Here is a 21,656-nt window from a genome sequence, read left to right as displayed (position 1 = left end):
AATGTGTTTGCTCATTGCCTCAGAAGGCTAATGGATGATTAGAAAACCCTTGTACAATCATGTTAGCACAGCTGAAAACAGTTGAGCTCTTTAGAGAAGCTATAAAACTGACCTTCCTTTGAGCAGATTGAGTTTCTGGAGCATCACATTTGTGGGGTCGATTAAATGCTCAAAATGGCCAGAAAAATGTCTTGACTATATTTTCTATTCGTTTTACAACTTGTGGTGGTAAATAAAAGTGTGACTTTTCATGGAAAACACAAAATTGTCTGGGTGACCCCAAACTTTTGAGCGGTAGTGTAGATGAACACGATGATAAAATCATCTATGTTAAAAAATTGAGATTCGTACTAACAGTTCTTCTGTTCTTAATATGTTGAATTCTAAAAATATCACTTCATTAGTTATTAGAGAAATCACGTGCTGATTGGTCGAGAAATTCGGACTACTTCTCGATAATCACCTCGAGTGACTCAGCAAAATGGCGGCCAATCACTTCCTTACTGTAAGTGAGGAAGAATTACAAATGATGAAAGAAAATGCTGTTCCTAAAAGCACTAAAGATGCTACAAAGTTTGGTCTAAAACTATTCAAAGGTAAAGGGGAATTGTGATTTATTTTATCTATTTCAAAACAAAGTACAGTGGTGCTTGAAAGTTTGTGAATGCTTTAGAATTTTATGTATCTCTGCATAAATATGACCTAAAACATCATCAGATTTTCACACAAGTCCTAAAAGTAGATAAAGAGAACCCAGTTAAACAAATGAGACAAAAATATTATACTTGGTCATTTATTTATTGAGGAAAATGATCCAATATTACATATCTGTGAGTGGCAAAAGTATGTGAACCTTTGCTTTCAGTATCTGATGTGACCCCCTTGTGCAGCAATAACTGCAACTAAACGTTTCCAGTAACTGTTGATCAGTCCTGCACACCGGCTTGGAGGAATTTTAGCCCGTTCCTCCGTACAGAACAGCTTCAACTCTGGGATGTTGGTGGGTTTCCTCACATGAACTGCTCGCTTCAGGTCTTTCCACAACATTTCGATTGGATTAAGGTCAGGGCTTTGACTTGGCCATTCCAAAACATTAACTTTATTCTTCTTTAACCATTCTTTGGTAGAACGACTTGTGTGCTTAGGGTCGTTGTCTTGCTGCATGACCCACCTTCTCTTGAGATTCAGTTCATGAACAGATGTCCTGACATTTTCCTTTAGAATTCGCTGGTATAATTCAGAATTCATTGTTCCATCAATGATGGCAAGCCGTCCTGGCCCAGATGCAGCAAAACAGGCCCAAACCATGATACTACCACCACCATGTTTCACGGATGGGATAAGGTTCTTATGCTGGAATGCAGTGTTTTCCTTTCTCCAAATATAACGCTTCTCATTTAAACCAAAAAGTTCTATTTTGGTCTCATCCGTCCACAAAACATTTTTCCATCAAGCCTTCTGGCTTGTCCACATGATCTTTAGCAAACTGCTGGGGTCCTTTGTGACCTCGCCGACTATTACACACCTTGCTCTTGTTAGTCGACCGCTCCTGGGGAGGGTAACAATGGTTTTGAATTTCCTCCATTTGTACACAATCTGTCTGACTGGATTGGTGGAGTCCAAACTCTTTAGAGATGGTTTTGTAACCTTTTCAGCCTGATGAGCATCAACAACGCTTTTTCTGAGGTCCTCAGAATGGAAATCTCCTTTGTTCGTGCCATGATACACTTCCACAAATGTGTTGTGAAGATCAGACTTCGATAGATCCCTGTTCTTTAAATAAAACAGGGTGCCCACTCACATCTGATTTGTCATCCCATTGACTGAAAACACCTGACTCTAATTTCACCTTCATATTAAGTACTAATCCTAGAGGTTCACATAATTTTGCCACTCAGATATGTAATATTGGATCATTTTCCTCAATAAATAAATGACCAAGTATAATATTTTTGTCTCATTTGTTTAACTGGGTTCTCTTTATCTACTTTTAGGACTTGTGTGAAAATCTGATGACGTTTTAGGTCATATTTATGCAGAAATATAGAAAATTCTAAAGGGTTCACAAACTTTCAAGCACCACTGTATTTTATGCAAATCAGCGTAGATAAGTGACACAAGCCTGCGCTGCACCGTTATTACATTTGCATGCTGCTTTTGAAGTTTGAAAAATGATTTTTTTTTTTTTTTTTTATACAATTAAGAATTTTTTTTAAATAATCAACTGTGTATTTATACTAAAACAGTTATCCACCTCAGGCTCAGTGAATATTGGTGAATAATAACCTTGACTTTGTCTCCCTTATTATTCACTGATATTTACTGAGCCTTCAACGAATAATTTAATTAATTCACTGGTAGTTAAATATTAAGGACTGAGTAAACCTGATGCTTATTTAGGAGATTAAACCCTCCATGACATATTTACTAATTCACAGATAACATTTCCATATTTCCAATTACATGTACAAATGTCGGGCGGCACGGTGGTGTAGTGGTTAGCGCTGTCGCCTCACAGCAAGAAGGTCCGGGTTCGAGCCCCGTGGCCGGCGAGGGCCTTTCTGTGCGGAGTTTGCATGTTCTCCCCGTGTCCGCGTGGGTTTCCTCCGGGTGCTCCGGTTTCCCCCACAGTCCAAAGACATGCAGGTTAGGTTAACTGGTGACTCTAAATTGACCGTAGGTGTGAATGTGAGTGTGAATGGTTGTCTGTGTCTATGTGTCAGCCCTGTGATGACCTGGCGACTTGTCCAGGGTGTACCCCGCCTTTCGCCCGTAGTCAGCTGGGATAGGCTCCAGCTTGCCTGCGACCCTGTAGAAGGATAAAGCGGCTAGAGATAATGAGATGAGATGTACAAATGTAATAATTTGACTTATGTACCGTGAACTTACTAATATTCTCTTGGACTCTGTTATTAAGATATAATCTTTTAGATTAACATTATTAGCTGCATTTTGGTTACTTAATTGCAGTTCATTAACTATGAACTTATAAACTGTATGTACTGTTAAAGTAAGTAAATAAATCTTTTGCTTAAAGGCATAGTAGGCAATTTTGCAGCAGCCAGCAATAATAAACTAGATTTTGAAAGTATCTAGCTGAAAAATCCTCCTCCTCCCTGCAGCGCTCGCGCCAATGCAGCTCCTCCAAAAACACATGAACGCGCACTGCCCGACTACCGCTGGAGTCCATGAGAGTGCGTTGGGAGAGGGGAGTGCAGCACATTGTTGTCTCATCAGACGAACAAAATTCCTCCAGATAACTCCCTCAGTTGTTGCCATCGTTGAAAAGCAATACTGATGTTCACTCTGCATTCATCTCTTGCTTTTGCCGCCTTCACGTGCTTGTCGGAAGGTCATGCTTCCCACATGTGAAGTCGAAATTACGAGTATGTCATGTTCAAGTGATTGGTTGTCGGAGTGAAATGAAAAATAGCAGGCGCAAGATTCCTTCTCATTAATTTCTTGAGGAAGTCCTGTTCTATTTTGAATCTGTAATGCACATGCTAAACAGCATTGTTCTACGTATACCATGTAACGTGTACACAGACTGCAGATTAGACTACATACACAAGCAACAGCTAGCAATAGTTGTATTGCTAAAAATCAGCAATTGCATATCATCCACTGCTGAAACTATTCTTCTTCTCTGCAGTATTCAAAGGTCGAAGTTAATTCTAACTCAGGAACTTGAGTATCAAAATAATTTCTGAAGTTCCCTTTAGAAATTACGAGTTGAAGTGGTGTTCATGTGCAACTTCGAAGTCAGCAACTTGAATTGAACATAATTCCAATAGCACATGAAGTCAGCGTTTATCCAACTTCTTTTTCATCATAGCATTTTCTACTTCACTCCTTCTTTACTTGATTTGTTCAGGTATAATGTTAGGGGTAACTGAAAATTTTGACGGCCCAAATTGATGGGACTGGTTTTTCACAGTCCTGCGACTACAACAGATGATGGATTTTTAATTTTTTTTTTTTTTATTGTTGGAGCGTTTGATTTATTCATTGCTGTCGGGATGTAAAGAGAATTTCAAGAAATACAAAAAACCCCAGTTTCTGAACAAAATCGCCTTCCATGCCTTTAAATATTAATAAAATTCATAAGGGAGTGCGATGGGAGAGTTGGTGGGAATTTGTGGAGCCGAATTGCAGAGAAAAATTTGTACAGTTAGTACAAGTGTTATTGACGGTATTTGCTACTTCTGGTGTATTAATTCTGAAATGCATTGTTTGTTAACTAATGTATCACAATGTCAGTTAAATGTTGATGCAGTTGTCGTTTTTGAAATATTTTTCATTGACGCAGTAAGTCAGAAGTAGCATAAATTTTAATCAGCATACTATAATGTTTGATATTATAATAATTATAATTATTATGTGGCACAAGCTGCTTCCAGTAAAATCTTGCGCTCTGATTGGTTCCTTGGCAGGCAGAATTTTCCCGTAATGCCCATTAGTGATTACGGACTCTCTCTCCAAGGAGCTGGCTTTCAATGCTACAAACAAACAAAAACAAAAAAAGATAAATTGGAAATCCATTTTAATGAAAAATAAACCAATTTAGATTTTATATATATATATATATATATATATATATATATATATATATATATAATCTCATTATCTCTAGCTGCTTTATCCTGTTCTACAGGGTCGCAGGCAAGCTGGAGCCTATCCCAGCTGACTACGGGCGAAAGGCGGGGTACACCCTGGACAAGTCGCCAGGTCATCACAGGGCTGACACATAGACACAGACAACCATTCACACTCACATTCACACCTACGCTCAATTTAGAGTCACCAGTTAACCTAACCTGCATGTTTTTGGACTGTGGGGGAAACCGGAGCACCCGGAGGAAACCCATGCGGACACTGGGAGAACATGCAAACTCCACACAGAAAGGCCCTCGCCGGCCACGGGGCTCAAACCCGGACCTTCTTGCTGTGAGGCGACAGCGCTAACCACTACACCACCGTGCTGCCCTATATCTATCTATATCTATATGTATGTGTGTGAGAGTAAAAAGTATTTGATCCCTTGCTGATTTTGTTGGTTTGCCCACTAATAAAGACATGATCATTCTATACTTTTAATGGTAGATGTATTCTAACATGGAGAGACAGAATATCAAAACGAAAATCCAGAAAATAACTTTAAAGAATATATTTTAATTGATTTGTATTTCATTGAGGGAAATAAGTATTTGATCCCTCTAGCCAAAAGCACTTAATACTTGGTAGCAAAGCCTTTGTTTGCAAGCACAGCGGACAGACGTTTGTTGTAGTTAACCACAAGGTTAGCACACATATCAGGGGGAATTTTGGCCCACTCTTCTTTGCAGATCCTCTCTAAATCATTAAGGTTGGTGGGCTGTCGCTTGGCAACTCGGACCTTCAGCTCCCTCCATAGATTTTTGATTGGATTGAGGTCCGGAGACTGGCTGGGCCACTCCATGACCTTAATGTGGTTCTTCTTGAGCCACTCTTTGTTGCCTCTGCTGTATGCTTCGGGTCGTTGTCATGTTGGAAGACCCAACCACGGCCCATTTTCAACTTCCTGGCAGAGGGGAGGAGGTTGTCCCACAGGACTGCACAGTACATGGCTCCATCCATCTTGCCACTGATGCGGTGAAGTAGCCCTGTGCCCTTGGCAGAGAAACACCCCCAAAACATAATGCTTCCACCTCCATGCTTGACGGTGGGCACAGTGTTCCTGGGGTCATAGGCAGCATTTTTCTTCCTCCACACATGACGAGTAGAGTTTAGGCCAAATAGTTCAATTTTGGTCTCGTCTGACCAGAGAACCTTCTCCCAATCACTTTGTACATCTTTGAGGTGATCATTGGCATACTTTAGGAGGGCCTCCACATGTGCCTTCTTAAGCAGGGGTACCTTTCGGGCACTGCAGGATTTTAATCCATTGCGGCGCAAAGTGTTGCCAATTGTTTTCCTGGTGACTGTGGTCCCAGCTGCCTTGAGGTCATTCACTAACTCCCGCTGTGTGGTTGCAGGCCGATTTCTCACAGTTCTCATGATCATTGCCACCCCACGAGGTGAAATCTTCTGTGGAGCACCAGACTGAGGTCTACTGATGGTCATGTTATACTTCTTAAATTTTCTCACAATTGCACCAATGGTTGTTACTTTAATACCCAGCATCTTGCTAATGTTTTTGTAGCCCATTCCAGATTTGTGCAGGTCAACAATCCTGTCTCTGAGGTCCTGAGAGAGTTCTTTGGTCTTCCCCATGTTGGAGAGTTTGGAATCTGTCTGATTGTCTGATTCTGTGAACAGGTGTCTTTCATACAGGTGATTAGTTAGAACAGGTGTCTTCAATTCAGGTAACAAGTTGATTGGGAGTGTCTAACTGGTCTCTGTGAAAGCCAGAACTCCTAATGCATACTAGGGGATGAAATACAAATCAATTAAAATATATTCTTTAAAGTTATTTTCTGGATTTTCTTTTTGATATTCTGTCTCTCCATGTTAGAATACATTTACCATTAAAAGTATAGAATGATCATGTCTTTATTAGTGGGCAAACCAACAAAATCAGCAAGGGATCAAATACTTTTTACTCTCACTGTGTGTGTGTGTGTGTATATATATATATAATTTTTTTTTTTTACTCTTTATCAGAACATTTACGTATTACTTGATTGGAGAAATAAATTCAATTTTGAAACTGCTAGCCATTTATTCTGCATGCATGACTCAACTATGTTACAAATATGACATGACTGAAAGCAACATCACGCCTCATTATAATGACCATCTATTTTAATCTTAGAAATAAAAATGTTTAATTTCTACGAGCCTACGGCTTGGTCCGTGTTGTCAAGACCTCGATCTGATATTTTCCCGTAAAGACCTCACGCTCAGTTAATAAGTAGTTAAAAATATTAATTTGCCTGTAATTTTATATTGCCACAGACAGAATAAACGTGGCTATTAGCAGCACTGTTACACTATGGGTTAGGGCCATGTAAACAACACAAACTGAAAAGCATCACTTTCTTTAACATTGCATTCAGACCAAATGAATTGATTGGATGGCCTACCTACCTGTCTACTTGTGCTCATTCTGCACTCATTGCACATGACTGGAGTCTTCCACAAGACTAGGCAGTCATACTGCTAAATCTAGTGAGCTAGTTGACACCTGTGAGTACTAACAATTGCCGTGTTCATTGTTTACATTCATTATGATAATGTTGGGTGTTTTCTTAAAAGTGAGGTAGTGATAATGACACGCTACGCTCCTCTCTCCAACACTCTTTCTCATGGACTCGTCCTCCAGCAGTAGTCGGGCAGTGCGCGTTCACGTACAGGCTTGTGGTACTCCGGTCCGACTCGTGCCCTAATTTTAAGGACTCATAACTTGACTTGGACTTGAGCACTGATGACTTGGACTCGTGCATTAACTGCATTCGAACTCGTAAATTGGACACGAGGACTCTGATTTTTCTTTATTTTTTGTAACATGCCATAATAATTTGCCATAAGATATTTATATATACATTAATTTTTGTACTAATTTCATGCAAGAGTGTCACACCTGTGTGCCTTGGTACGTGCATCAGATAGGCTCTCGGGCATGCTCTGGACAGCGCGCACGCCAAGCTGACTCTCTCGCACGCGCTGTAAATGACTCACATCTGCACAGGATTAAGGCGTAATCAGTGCGCCTGTATAAAAACTGTCAAAACGCACTTACTTTGCGAAGTATTGAGTAGGGTGCATCAGTTGCCCTCACTTTCATAAAATCTGATGCATTTTTGTTTGGGTGTTCCTTTTCACCAATAAATACATCCTGTAAAATTTTTTTGACCATATTCAAAAGTCTAATGGTGGCACCATGAGGTTCTTTTTTTTTTTGCCAAAAAACGCTTATTTTATGTTTTCGCGTAAGGTTTGAATCACAATGTTGGACTCCGTTTATTGATTTCTTGTGAGCCAGAGATCATGTTAAGAACCTTTGCAAGGGATTGAGAAGCATTAATGTGATTCATAATACATTTGTATTGTTTAAAAGTAGTTGAACAGTGATTCAATGAACAGCTAAAACTCAAACTGGTGCTTGATAATATATTTAGAATATGGACTAAAAATGTGTATCTAAGACAGACCTGGGCATTTTCCGGCCCGCGGGCCACATCCGGCCCTTTGGTTCATTCTGACCGGCCCGCGTAAGGTTAATTAGAAATTACAAAATAAACGTATTTTCTAATTTTACCTCATGCATGGACTGAATGTGCATTGCTTTTATTTTGAAGTTGTGTTCAACAAAAACGCAATGCGCGCGATATGAAATTCCACGAAACCTAATCCCGCGATAACTACTTCCATAATTTGCCCAGACCAACCACAAACTTGTACGTCATCCTTCAAACGGTCCAGCCAATCACGTAGTGTGACGTCACCAGCAGGCGCCGGAGCCGATCTGTAGATCTGATACCTACACCGAATCGACGTTTTCAGTGATGAAGTTTAACAAATCCAGGTATAGATCCTCTCTCACCGATAATCATCTGTCAGCTGTGCTTCGCATCTCCACCTCAGACATTCAACCTGACTCTGATGCACTCGTTAAAGACCAACAGAGACTAGATTTCTCTCACTGAACAAATAAAAAACTGAAAAACACCAAATGAGGTGATTAGACTACAAACGTGAGCATCATTATTTTATATGATGCATCTTGCTTGATATTTGGAGTAGAAAGACAATATTGGGATGTCTTTATTGTGTTTTGGGGTGAATGTGACTGAAAAAAAAATGGTACAAACGTTCACATTTTGTTAACCATTGTTTTGGGAAATTTGATTGAATAAATGACATTTTTTGTAAGGCAACCTCGTTTTTTCCATACTCTTACCAGTCTTTTTTTTTTTAAAGATTTTTTTTTGGGCTTTTTTCACCTTTATTGGATAGGACAGTGTAGAGACAGGACAGGAAATGAGTGGGAGAGAGAGACGGGGAGGGATCGGGAAATGACCTCGGGTCGGAACCGAACCCAGGTCCCCGGATCCATGGCACGGCGCCCTAGCCACCTGAGCCACGATGCCCCCTACTCTTACCAGTCTTAGCAGCTTGTAAAACCAATGTTATTTATTGGTTTATATAAAGAAATACAATTAATATTATGCAGAATTTAGTTCAGCCTTTTGGTCCGGCCCTCCACAAAATTTTCTGTTTCTCATGTGGGCCCATGGAAAAAATAATTGCCCACCCCTGATCTAAGATATTTGGTATACTCTATAAGGTGCCATAATGTTTCATGAAAAGTGATCGAAATTTTGCCATAAAATAGCAGCTTTTTCCATAACTTTGAGCTCCTGGTGCCACCATTAAACTTTTTGAATTTTGTCAAAATATTTCACCCAGTGTGTTTTCTTACCAAAAGGAACATAAAAACAAAAATGCATCATGATCGGAGGAACTTTTCATTTTTAGGGGGCAACTGATGCACCCTAGTATTGAGTTGCATTGCTGACACGTTACCAAGCCTTTCCTTGTTTGGTTTCCTGATCCCTGATTTCCTGTTTCTCATCTTTGATTCTGCTGAGTCTACGATAGCCTGTTTGCGCCTCGCTTGACCTATCGCCTGTTTCACCGTTTTATGATTTTGCCTGCCGTTCTGGATTGTTCTCCTTTCTTCATTTGTATTAATAAGCACACCTTCTGCACTTACATCCGTCTCCCAACCATTTCGGACAGAATACTTTGCACTCGCTGACAAAGAGAAGCGCATTCACCTGTTCATACGTCATGGTCAGGAACAAACTAATGTTAATGGCACTGAAACAACCATTGTGAAATGGTGCAGTTGGAGTCTTGTTTTCGGACTCGACTTGGATCAATAGTGGACTTGACTCGAATTTTTTTTAATGACGAACACTGGGGACTCGAGACTGGACTTGGATTCGAGGTTGAGTGACTCGACAGCAACACTCTTCATGTGTTTTGGAGGAGTGGCCTGAGGTGGAGAATTTTTCAGTTGGATACTTTCAAACTCTCGCTTACTTTTGCTGGTTTCTCCAAAATGACCTACCCTAGCTTTAAGCATGTTTAATTTGATAATATAATGTTGATCCAGTCAGCCAGTATTTCTTCTGCTTGTTCTCAAGGTGGTGAAGCTGAAACAAATAGAACACACGTTAAATGAGAAGAGAATATTGCAGGCCGTCTCTTTTCCATTCCTTGTCAGATTGGAATACTCTTTCAAGGTAAATGACCGGTTGGATGATTTTATCACTTAATGTTTCAGTGTGTGTAATTATATCTTTATGATCATAGTGCTTCCTTTAGCAGTTATATTCTGGCTTTTCAGGACAACTCAAACTTGTATATGGTTATGGAGTATGTCCCGGGTGGAGAGATGTTCTCACACCTCAGACGAATTGGAAGATTCAGGTGAATAGTAAGACTGTGTCACTAATAATAAACTTAATTCATCCACTGGTTTGCTGCTCGTCTTTATTTGAATTTGTTCATTCGTTTGGACTCCTTTAATATTTTACCCTGTGCCCAAAGTGAGCACCATGCCCGGTTCTATGCAGCTCAGATCGTGCTTACGTTTGAGTACCTCCACTCGCTAGACCTCATCTATAGAGACCTGAAGCCTGAGAATCTTCTCATTGATCAACATGGATACATCCAGGTATGTAAATCTGTGATATCCACCAGTATAAATCCTAAACTAATTTCTTACATCCTGCAACTTTTTTTGTTACGTGATGTAATGTGTGTGTGTGTGTGTGTTAGGTCACAGATTTTGGTTTTGCAAAAAGAGTAAAAGGCAGAACTTGGACATTATGTGGCACACCAGAATACCTGGCTCCAGAGATCATCCTTAGCAAGGTAAAACTGACCGCATACATCATGCACAATGCTTTCATATCCGTAGTAAATTTGCTCCAACATTTACTTAATAGCTATTGTTCTATACTTTTTGTTTGTGTTTAGGGCTACAATAAAGCTGTGGATTGGTGGGCTCTTGGTGTTCTGATCTACGAGATGGCCGCAGGTTACCCACCATTTTTTGCTGACCAGCCAATCCAGATATATGAGAAAATAGTATCTGGAAAGGTAAGCATTTGTCTGCCACAGTTATCTCGAATAATCTTTTCTATGTTGAACCATTGAACTAGTTTAGCATAGATTAGACAACATGCATGTTTTCATTTGAGCCAAATGACATTAGTGAGCATTTGCATATTTTGGCTCCAGGTACGATTCCCTTCTCACTTCAGTTCCGATCTGAAGGACTTGCTTCGAAACCTTCTTCAGGTTGATCTCACCAAACGCTTTGGCAATCTAAAAAACGGCGTCAATGACATTAAAAACCACAAGTGGTTTGCTACAACAGATTGGATCGCTATTTATGAAAGAAAGGTATGCCTGTTTGTTTGTTTGTTTGTTTTAATAATTTAAAATGTTTTGAATAGGAAGTCACTTCTAATGTTAAATAAATTATAAATATTTAACCTTGCTTACTTTGGTTGTATGCCAAATGCCGATGTTGGACAAATTCTTAAAGCAAAGTCGTGTGACCGTCACCAAGGAAATGTCATTCTGAGTGACATAAATGTAGATAAAATATTTAGTCGCAGAGGAGATTTGGTCGATAAGAGAATGTGAACTTGCTGTTCAACTGGTTCCACACCCGCCGTTTCTCGAAGAATCAGTTAGCACAACTAGATTAGACTGCTAATTAATGATTAGCACTCACTTAAATGCCATACAGTACCAGTTAAAAGTTTGGACACCCCTACTCATTCATAGATTTTTCTTTATTTTGACTATTTTCTATAGAACAATACTGAAGATACCAAAACTATGAAATAACATCTGGAACGTACGTGTGTGTGTGTGTGTGTGTGTGTGTGTGTGTGTGTGTATATATATATATATATATGTGTATGTGTGTATGTTATTTACCAGCTGGGAGGTCCGTATCGTGAAATATCGTGACCGAGGTCTTGAAAGTACTGGCCGAGGTCACGGTATTTCCCCATACGGACCGACCTTAAGCTGGTAAATAATATATTTATTTTTTTCTTTACCAAATTCTAACAGAAAACGAGAGCGCCCGAAAGGGAAAACCGAGCCGAGCCACCATTTTGAATCCTCTTTCACGACCTGTAATGCAAATGGCTTCCTCCTCGGTATACAAGTGCACTTCCATGGCAGGAAAAAAACTACATTTTGCCGCCTATGTAGTCCCCTATTTATACAAAATTGAGTCATTCAGGATTCAGCCATGTTTTTGCTCGGTGTTAGCAACAGTTTTTAGCTTTCTCCTGAAATGTTTTTTTTTTTTTTTTTTTTTTTTTTATTTCTTCTTCCTCAGGGTAGTAAAACTCGCTTTCGCTGTGAACACTGTCATTATCGCTATCCATGCTGTAAAATTAATGCTATTCTCCTGAGAAATGCTGGCAAAAATGTATGATTTTTGATAATCTTATAAATAAATCTTGTACAAAAAAAAAAAAAAGATAAACGTTGACAAAAAAATGCGACTATGTATGTTGTTGTGAACGAGCGAGTAACCGGGGTCCGTAACTGGGGTCTGTATCGTAGGATACGGACTCGCTCGCCAGCCAATCAGAGCGCAGGATTTGATGGATACCAGACTGTGGAAAAAAATTAATGGAATTATGTTGTGAACACGAAAAGTGTTTTAAAAAAAACCTCTTTCATATTTTAGATTTTTCGAAGTAGCCACCATTTACCTTGACGCTTTGCACACTATTGGCATTATCTTAACCAGCTTCATGAGAAAGTCACCTGGAATGCTTTTCAATTATCAGGTGCCTCGTCAGAAGTTAATTAGTGCAATTTCTTGCTTTCTTAATGTGTTTGAGATTAAATACAACCCCGATTTCGAAAAAGTTGGGACAAAGTACAAATTGTAAATAAAAACGGAATGCAACGATGTGGAAGTTTCAAAATTCCATATTTTATTCAGAATAGAACATAGATGACATATCAAATGTTTAAACTGAGAAAATGTATCATTTAAAGAGAAAAATTAGGTGATTTTAAATTTCATGACAACAACACATCTCAAAAAAGTTGGGACAAGGCCATGTTTACCACTGTGAGACATCCCCTTTTCTCTTTACAACAGTCTGTAAACGTCTGGGGACTGAGGAGACAAGTTGCTCAAGTTTAGGGATAGGAATGTTAACCCATTCTTGTCTAATGTAGGATTCTAGTTGCTCAACTGTCTTAGGTCTTTTTTGTCGTATCTTCCGTTTTATGATGCACCAAATGTTTTCTATGGGTGAAAGATCTGGACTGCAGGCTGGTCAGTTCAGTACCCGGACCCTTCTTCTACGCAGTCATGATCTGTAATTGATGCAGTATGTGGTTTGGCATTGTCATGTTGGAAAATGCAAGGTCTTCCCTGAAAGAGACGTCGTCTGGATGGGAGCATATGTTGCTCTAGAACCTGGATATACCTTTCAGCATTGATGGTGTCTTTCCAGATGTGTAAGCTGCCCATGCCACACGCACTAATGCAACCCCATACCATCAGAGATGCAGGCTTCTGAACTGAGCGCTGATAACAACTTGGGTCGTCCTTCTCCTCTTTAGTCCGAATGACACGGCGTCCCTGATTTCCATAAAGAACTTCAAATTTTGATTCGTCTGACCACAGAACAGTTTTCCACTTTGCCACAGTCCATTTTAAATGAGCCTTGGCCCAGAGAAGACGTCTGCGCTTCTGGATCATGTTTAGATACGGCTTCTTCTTTGAACTATAGAGTTTTAGCTGGCAACGGCGGATGGCACGGTGAATTGTGTTCACAGATAATGTTCTCTGGAAATATTCCTGAGCCCATTTTGTGATTTCCAATACAGAAGCATGCCTGTATGTGATGCAGTGTCGTCTAAGGGCCCGAAGATCACGGGCACCCAGTATGGTTTTCCGGCCTTGACCCTTACGCACAGAGATTCTTCCAGATTCTCTGAATCTTTTGATGATATTATGCACTGTAGATGATGATATGTTCAAACTCTTTGCAATTTTACACTGTCGAACTCCTTTCTGATATTGCTCCACTATTTGTCGGCGCAGAATTAGGGGGATTGGTGATCCTCTTCCCATCTTTACTTCTGAGAGCCGCTGCCACTCCAAGATGCTCTTTTTATACCCAGTCATGTTAATGACCTATTGCCAATTGACCTAATGAGTTGCAATTTGGTCCTCCAGCGGTTCCTTTTTTGTACCTTTAACTTTTCCAGCCTCTTATTGCCCCTGTCCCAACTTTTTTGAGATGTTGCTGTCATGAAATTTCAAATGAGCCAATATTTGGCATGAAATTTCAAAATGCCTCACTTTCGACATTTGATATGTTGTCTATGTTCTATTGTGAATACAATATCAGTTTTTGAGATGTTGTAAATTATTGCATTCCGTTTTTATTTACAATTTGTACTTTGTCCCAACTTTTTTGGAATCGGGGTTGTAATAATACAGTAAATAGCCCTATTCCACAACTGTAGTAATCCATACATTATTATGTCAAGAAGCGCTCAACTAAGTAAAGAGAAACGACATCCATCATTACTTTAAGACATGAAGAAGTGTCTTTTAATTAATAAAAATAAAGAAAAACCATTGAATTGTAAGGTGTGTCCAGACTTTTGACTGGTACTATAAATCAGGACGTATTCTTAAACCTGACAGAGGGCCCAAGGCCACTGAGGAAACAATATCTGTGCCATTTGAATGATTATTTAATTACAACATCATTCAAATGTGGCAGTTGTAATCACACTTGCTTCCTTAGTGTTAAAATTGACGTATACCCCTAGTCCATTAGAGAAACACTACAGGACACCATAGGTGGCTATTAAGAGATTGTATCCGGCAGGCAACTACAGGTTCAAGAGCCAGAGAAAGAAAATAAACACCAAAATCACAAGTTTTACTTTGTGTACAGTATAGCTATGTTTCGATTGAATTCGTTACGCAGTATTACAACATAGCTTGATGTTCTTATAACACAAGATACTCGTTAAAAATCCATCCACCTGCTGCACTACAGACATTGGTAGAGGTGTGATCTAGTTGATGGTACAATGCGTTTCAGTTTCAGGAACGTGCAGCTACACTCTATGGCCAAAAGTATGTGGATCACACCCACTTCACCAAAGTTGAAAGCACACAATTGTCACAAATGTCTTTGTAAACTACTGAAACTAATGGCCCTTTTCCACTACCCTTTTTCAGCTCACTTCAGCTCGCTTCAGCTCACTTCAGCCCGACATGGCTCGCGTTTCGACTACCAAAAACCAGCACGACTCAGCTCGCTTCAGCCCTGCTTAGCCCCTAAAACTCGCACCGTTTTGGAGTGGGGCTGAAGCGAGCCAAACCGTGCCGAGTGAGGCTGGGGGCGTGAGCAGACACTCCGCTGTGCACTGATTGGTGAGGAGGAGTGTCCTCACATGCCCACACACGCCCCGTGAGCACGCTGGGATCTGTAAACACCGCAAACCCGGAAGAAGAAGAATTACGAATTACGAGAATTTCTGAAGCCTTATGCGCCTCGCCTCATCTATACGCTCTTGCCAGTATCTGTTGGCGTTGTCAGTGACAACAAGCCACAGCACCAAGACCAGCAACACTAACGACTCCATGTCCTCCATGTTTATTGTTTACTATTCGGGTCGTGAGACTACCGCTTAAAAGATCACTGATGTCACTGTTTGCGCTGCTTAACGACATCACGTGACGTCCACCCACTTTCGCTAACTCCACCCACTTCCAGCCAGCACGGTTCAGCGCGGTTGTAGTCGAAATGCAACTCCAACAGCCCCGCTCAGCTCGACTCAGCACGGCACGGCTCAGCCGCGTTTGTAGTGGAAAAGCAGCATAAGAGCCCTAGACATGCTCCAGCATGACAATCCCCCTGTGCACAACGCGAGCTCCATGAGGACATGGTTTGTGAAGGTCAGAGTGGAAGAACTCGAGGCCTACACAGAGCCCTGACCTCAACCCCACCGAACAATTTTGGAACGAACTGGAATGTAGACCGAGCCCCAGACCTTGTCTTCTCGCCTGACATCAGTATCTGGCCTCATTAATGCTTTTGTGGCTGAATGAACACGCATCCCCACAACCTTGCTCCAAAACCTAGTAGAAAACCTTCTCAGAAGAGTGGAGGCTTTTATAGCTTCAAAGAGGGAACCAAGGCCATTTTAATGCCTATGATTTTGGAACGAGATGTTCAAGCATGTGTGAGTCTGATGGTCAGGTTTCCACATACTTCTGGCCATATAGTGCATGTGGAAACGGTCAGGAAGCCAAGCGAAATAAATACAGGGCATAGCGATCCTTCTAGCACAGTACATCAGTCTGTGGTTAAACTTCTTGGCGGGGGAAATAAAGACGATCGCTCGACTCAAATGATTTGCTGTATAATGATGCAAAAACATGATCGGGACAGAGTAACGACTGTGGCTCGACGGGTAATATACTTGTTCATTTCTCTTAGCCTGCGCTTTACTAGTTATCATATGTTATTCCATTAGCTGTCACTTCTTAGCCTCGTTAATAAGGTTTCCAGGCAATGAAAACATGAGACTGGGCAGCACATTGTTGAGAGATTTCTCATGAACAATGATGAGACATGAGCTTTGGTGTTTGGGACACAGTTTGAGAGCGTTCTGTTTTCAGGTTGAGGCTCCCATCATACCAAAGTGCAGAGGCCCAGGTGACACGAGCAACTTCGATGACTATGAAGAAGAGGAGATCCGAATCTCAGACACGGAGAAGTGTGCTAAGGAGTTCATGGAGTTTTAGTAGGACGAGAGTTCTCAAAGGGCTCTTACATGTTGGGATATTTTTTTCCTTTACTTTGCACTCCTTGAAAGGTGAAAGTGAAGCTCCGACCATCACGTGTGTTTAGACTGTTTCACGTTTCTTCATTCCATGAAGTTGCGAGAGATTCATGAGTGCCATGATCTCTGTGTGCAATTTGCACCAAGCTATAAATGATGTTCGGCACGAAATGCAGTTTCTCTTTTGGGCTGCAACACAAAGCACCAGACACACTCTTAGGTTTTTTTTTTTTTTTTTGTTAGGTTTCTAGCATCATTTATGAAAAATATTGTTTTCTTCCTGTAATTATTTTTTTAACTGGGATGAATGAAGAGGCCACTTTTACTTGTGTTGAAGGAAATTATTACTATTAGTCTGTGATAATGCACTTTTTTAAGGATTGGTGCTGCTTGTTCTTGCCAGCAACATATTACATCAGTTACGTGCTAAATCAGTTCTTAAGCTTTATGCTCTTCGTGACATATTCACTTCCCGCCTACGTAGAGTGAATGTGTGTATGCTTGTGGGTGGTGTGTGTGTGCGTGCGCGCATGTATGTGCAAAAAGCCTACAGTAAGAGTATTCTGAAAGATGATGATTTATTATTATTATTAAAATGCAATTCACAATAATAGCCAGAGCAGACAGTAGAAGAATACATATTGAAATGTTACATCACTTTTGTGTTTAATTTCTTGATGAAGTTGTTAAGATGCTCGTTACATTTGTACAATTGGTGCACCAGCTAGGCCTGTCATGATTATAAAATTTTGGCTGACAATTCGCACCCAAATAATTACAGTTTACTATTTCCTTTAATGCCACTCTTATAATAAAAGCATAACAGGAGTGTAATTATGCCCATATAGTTGAGGGCAAAACTTTGCATCTTTCTAGGTTTTAGGATGCAAAATGGATTTATTTTTATTTTATTCAACTCTAATTTATCTACAAATAAAATAGACTTCCTGATAAATTTGTAAAACGAAATGTTGGTCTATCCAACAATAAGACATCAGTCTAAAATGCAAGGAAAATTCTAAATGAGACATAATGTGACATCTGTTATAACATCTATATAAAGAACAAAATTCTTACCATTCATTATTTAACCTTTTCTGTTACGTGGGGTAATGGAGGCATGCACTAAATGGGTTCATTTTCTTTGGTTTCTCATAAGGTGATACAAACTTTTGCACTAGACTGTGCGTCAGCATTTATTAACCCTGAGCATAGAATGTTTCCTTTGCCTTCTAGACCATTTAGAAAATCACAAAGAGAGACAAAGGACAAATCAAGAAATGCGTAAACTCGATGACTGAAATGCACAAGAAGGTACGATGGAATAATGTACTATTCAATAGTAATCTTAAATCTTTACACATTTTAGCAAGTGTTAGTAAATTTTACATTAGAAACCCGAGTTAAAGATTTAAGGATTAAAGCCTGTGATTGAGAATAGTGATAACGAAAAATCTAATTAAAAATAATCAGTTGATTAACTCCTGCTGAATACAAACAGTATATCTTTATAGAAACGTGGTGGAATTTATTTTATTCCACAGCACTGTTGAATTCTTGAATCTGAAGGTCGGTCGATTTTAATTTTCTATAACAGCAGCTCTGAATGTAGATGCGACTGTAATCGAAATGACAGGTTTGTATTATTACACTCATTCCAATATATTACTATTTCTATTTTTGGAGTAACAACCTGTTCAAAGGACTTGGTACCACGAAGTCTGTTAATAAACGCATGAATAAAAAGTGTTGTTATTTAACAAAGCTATATCATTGTTGATATGGTCAGGATTTCTATAAGGATTTGTTTTGTTTAAGGACTCTCAGGTGTCAGCACTTTGTAACGGTCAGTAGCAGGCTTGTAGTACTCGAGTCCAGAACTCAGACTCGAGTCCAACTCGTGCCCTAATTTTAAGGACTTGTGACTTGACTTGGACTTGAGCACTGAGGACTCGGACTCGTGCATTAACTGCATTCGGACTCGTAAATTGGAGACGAGGACTCTGATTTTTCTTTATTTTTGTAACATGCCATAATAATTTGGCATAAGATACTTATATCTACATTAATTTTTATACTAATTTCGTGCAAGAGAATGCACATTCACCTGTTCGTACGTCATGTTCAGGAACAAAGTAACATTAATGGCGCTAAAATGCCTGGAGAGAACGACCCTAGGATTGTCCGCTTTGCTTATACAGACTGCTTGTGCAGTGGGGAGAAAAAACTGCACTGCTATGTTCCATATGTAGAAGAACTATCGAGGAGACGACGGGGACGACCTCGAACTTCAATCGTCATTTGGCAAAACTACACCCGGAGAAGTAAGTGATGCGCTACGTTCATTGCCCTGTTGATAGCGGGGCTTGCTTGCTGACTGATGAACTAGCTAGTGTTAACCCTCTCTCATGTTATTTGTCCTGTTGATAGTGGGCGGGGCTTGTGTCGGACTCGACTCGGATCAGTAGTGGACTCGACTTGAACACTGGGGACTAGACTAGACTCGGACTCGACACCACTGGTCACTAGGTTTTCCTCCGTGACACAGTCTTCGGGACAAAGTACAGGTTTTTAGTAACATGGCAAGCTGCTCTTTTTGTTTTGTTTTTTGCTTTAATAAAAGAGAGAGAAAAAGAGATACTGGTCAATGAATGACTGTTTACCGTATATTTGCTATACACTGCAAAAAATGACAGTACATTAAAATATCTTGAACATGGTCCATATGATCTAGCGTCTCCTATTAGAAGATTACAACACACCAAATCTGAGATTATTAAACCTAATTCTAGACATTTTTACTCCTTTTAAACTTGAAATCGTCTTGTTCTATTGGTTAATTTTGCTTGTTTTCAGTATTTATTTCTAGAAACAAACAGCAAAATGATCTGCCAATAGAATAAAAAAAAATTAAAGCTTAAAAATAAAATAATACAATGTTTCGAAATAGTCTTGATAATCTTATGTTTGATTTATAAATAATCTTCTAATAGGAAATAGATCAGTTTGACTATACTGAAGATTCTTAAGATTTTCACTTGCGAGATATATATATATATATATATATATATATATATATATATATATATATATATATTATTATTATTTTTTTTTTTTTGTAGTTTAACGCAAGTCAGCAAACCTTGTTTTGCAGATCATCAACAATAAAGGTACAATGTTCTTCAGTAATTCAAACATTGCAATCATTTGACAAATTGCGGTCGTACAAAAGAAATAACCCCCTTTTTTTTTTTACATTCTGTTTGAGGTAACAGTAAGCCTGCATTGTACTGGACCACGTTACACAACTACATCATTGATTTGATTATTTTTCTACACCAAGTGTTTTATTCCATATTTATCATTCGTTCAAAGTCAGTAAGTTTATTCTGGTCAGTGGATCTGGAGCCTTTCTGGGAATATTCGCCGTGAAGCAGGAATAGACCGACGCCCTTCTTTTAATCAGCTGAAATAATCTCACGATTAGGCCATGATGTTAATTATGACAGGCCTAACACCTGTATGGGAAAGAAAGACAGACTTTTTAATCTGTGACTCCACTTCCCCAGTTCACACTGTTACTCTCCTCTACAACCATCTCCTCAACTGTGGACTGTGCTTTGCTTCATGTTTTCCTCATCACCTTGCATTCCACAAAATGTTTTATTTCCTTCATTCATTCGAGCACATGGCTCTCTGTTACCGTAGATTGCGGCATTTACATTCAGCACACACGCAAACGTTATTTTGCTGACCGAATTGTGTTTATCGTTTCATATGTCTCTCTCTTTATGAAGTCTGTTTATAAATATATGTTAAAGAAATGACTTAGACATATAATGTTCTATTCGTTGAAGCCTTCTGACTGACATTTCTGGAAAAAGTCATTTTGAAGTTCATAAATTTTAGTGGAAGGCGGTGTTTTTGTTTTATTTGAATGTTCAGCACTTGATACTCCCCAAAACAATATTTAAAAAAATATATTATTTAGTATTTCACTCGTCAGTGTGGGCTCTAGTATGCAGTGTCTATGTATTTAGTTTGTATGATAATTTGCACAGTCATTTAGAAAGCGTGCCCTTTCCCCCCTGCATTATTAGCCTACATGTATTTTTAAGGGATGTGTCCACCTTTTTCGCTGTAGCATATTTTATGTATTAAATGAATACGTCACTGTAACAAATAAAGGATAATGCTTTGTATTGCAGTGTGTTTACTTTTTTAAAAATCTGCCTTTCTGTGCTGTCTGCACTGTATAAATATGTAGATGTTATAACTCACTCACTTGCAGGAAGTGTTTTGTCCTGGTCAGGATCACGGTGGGCCTGGAGACAAAGTGGGAACATATCCTGGATGAGACACCAGTCCATTGCAGGGCACTATACAGACTCACTCACTGACGCACTCCTACACACCTTAGGACAATTTATTGTCCACCTACTGGCATGTTTTTGGAAGTTTAGTTAGGACGAAACTATAGAACGCAGATGAAACCCACAGAGGCAAAAGCGAGCATTCAAAACTACACGGACAGCAACAATACGGCTTGACATTTCTCGTTGAAGGTGCATGCCTCAACAGCATTTGTGAAAAAAAATATAGAATACCCTTTTTCAGCTCCGACACTAATTTTAGTCTGTGTAGTAGCCATATTTATCCCATAGAGCTGTTGAATTCTTGATTCTGATTGGTCAAAACGTATTGAGTTTCAGCTGTACTTCAAATCACAGGGATGTTACGGTATATTATATGGACATGTGTTTTACTGGGACACCATTCATATTTTTCATACGAGT

General features: G+C 39.5%; 1 protein-coding gene across 3 annotated transcripts in view; it reads left to right on the top strand.

The window, feature by feature from the left end:
- prkacba (protein kinase, cAMP-dependent, catalytic, beta a) overlaps positions 1–21,062 on the top strand; it is a 50,517-nt gene extending 29,455 nt beyond the window's left edge. Inside the window, exons 4-11 of one of the 3 annotated variants that reach the window (XR_009656693.1) lie at positions 10,134–10,232; positions 10,337–10,419; positions 10,540–10,666; positions 10,771–10,866; positions 10,972–11,094; positions 11,236–11,400; positions 16,697–19,184; positions 19,983–21,062. Coding sequence is in view for 1 of the 3 variants with exons in the window: in XM_060941573.1 (XP_060797556.1) it covers positions 10,134–10,232; positions 10,337–10,419; positions 10,540–10,666; positions 10,771–10,866; positions 10,972–11,094; positions 11,236–11,400; positions 16,697–16,822 (819 nt within the window). In the remaining 2 variants the exon portion in view is untranslated. Of the gene's footprint in view, positions 1–10,133; positions 10,233–10,336; positions 10,420–10,539; positions 10,667–10,770; positions 10,867–10,971; positions 11,095–11,235; positions 11,401–16,696; positions 19,422–19,982 lie in introns of those variants that run through there. The other 2 variants (XR_009656692.1, XM_060941573.1) reach the window with 2 other exon arrangements.
- The last annotated feature ends 594 nt before the right edge of the window (positions 21,063–21,656 follow it).

This window comes from Neoarius graeffei, chromosome 15, assembly GCF_027579695.1.
Source record: "Neoarius graeffei isolate fNeoGra1 chromosome 15, fNeoGra1.pri, whole genome shotgun sequence".
Classification (NCBI taxonomy): Eukaryota; Metazoa; Chordata; class Actinopteri; order Siluriformes; family Ariidae; genus Neoarius; species Neoarius graeffei.
Note: the sequence above shows the minus strand (reverse complement) of the source record. Positions and strands in the feature narration are given on the sequence as shown.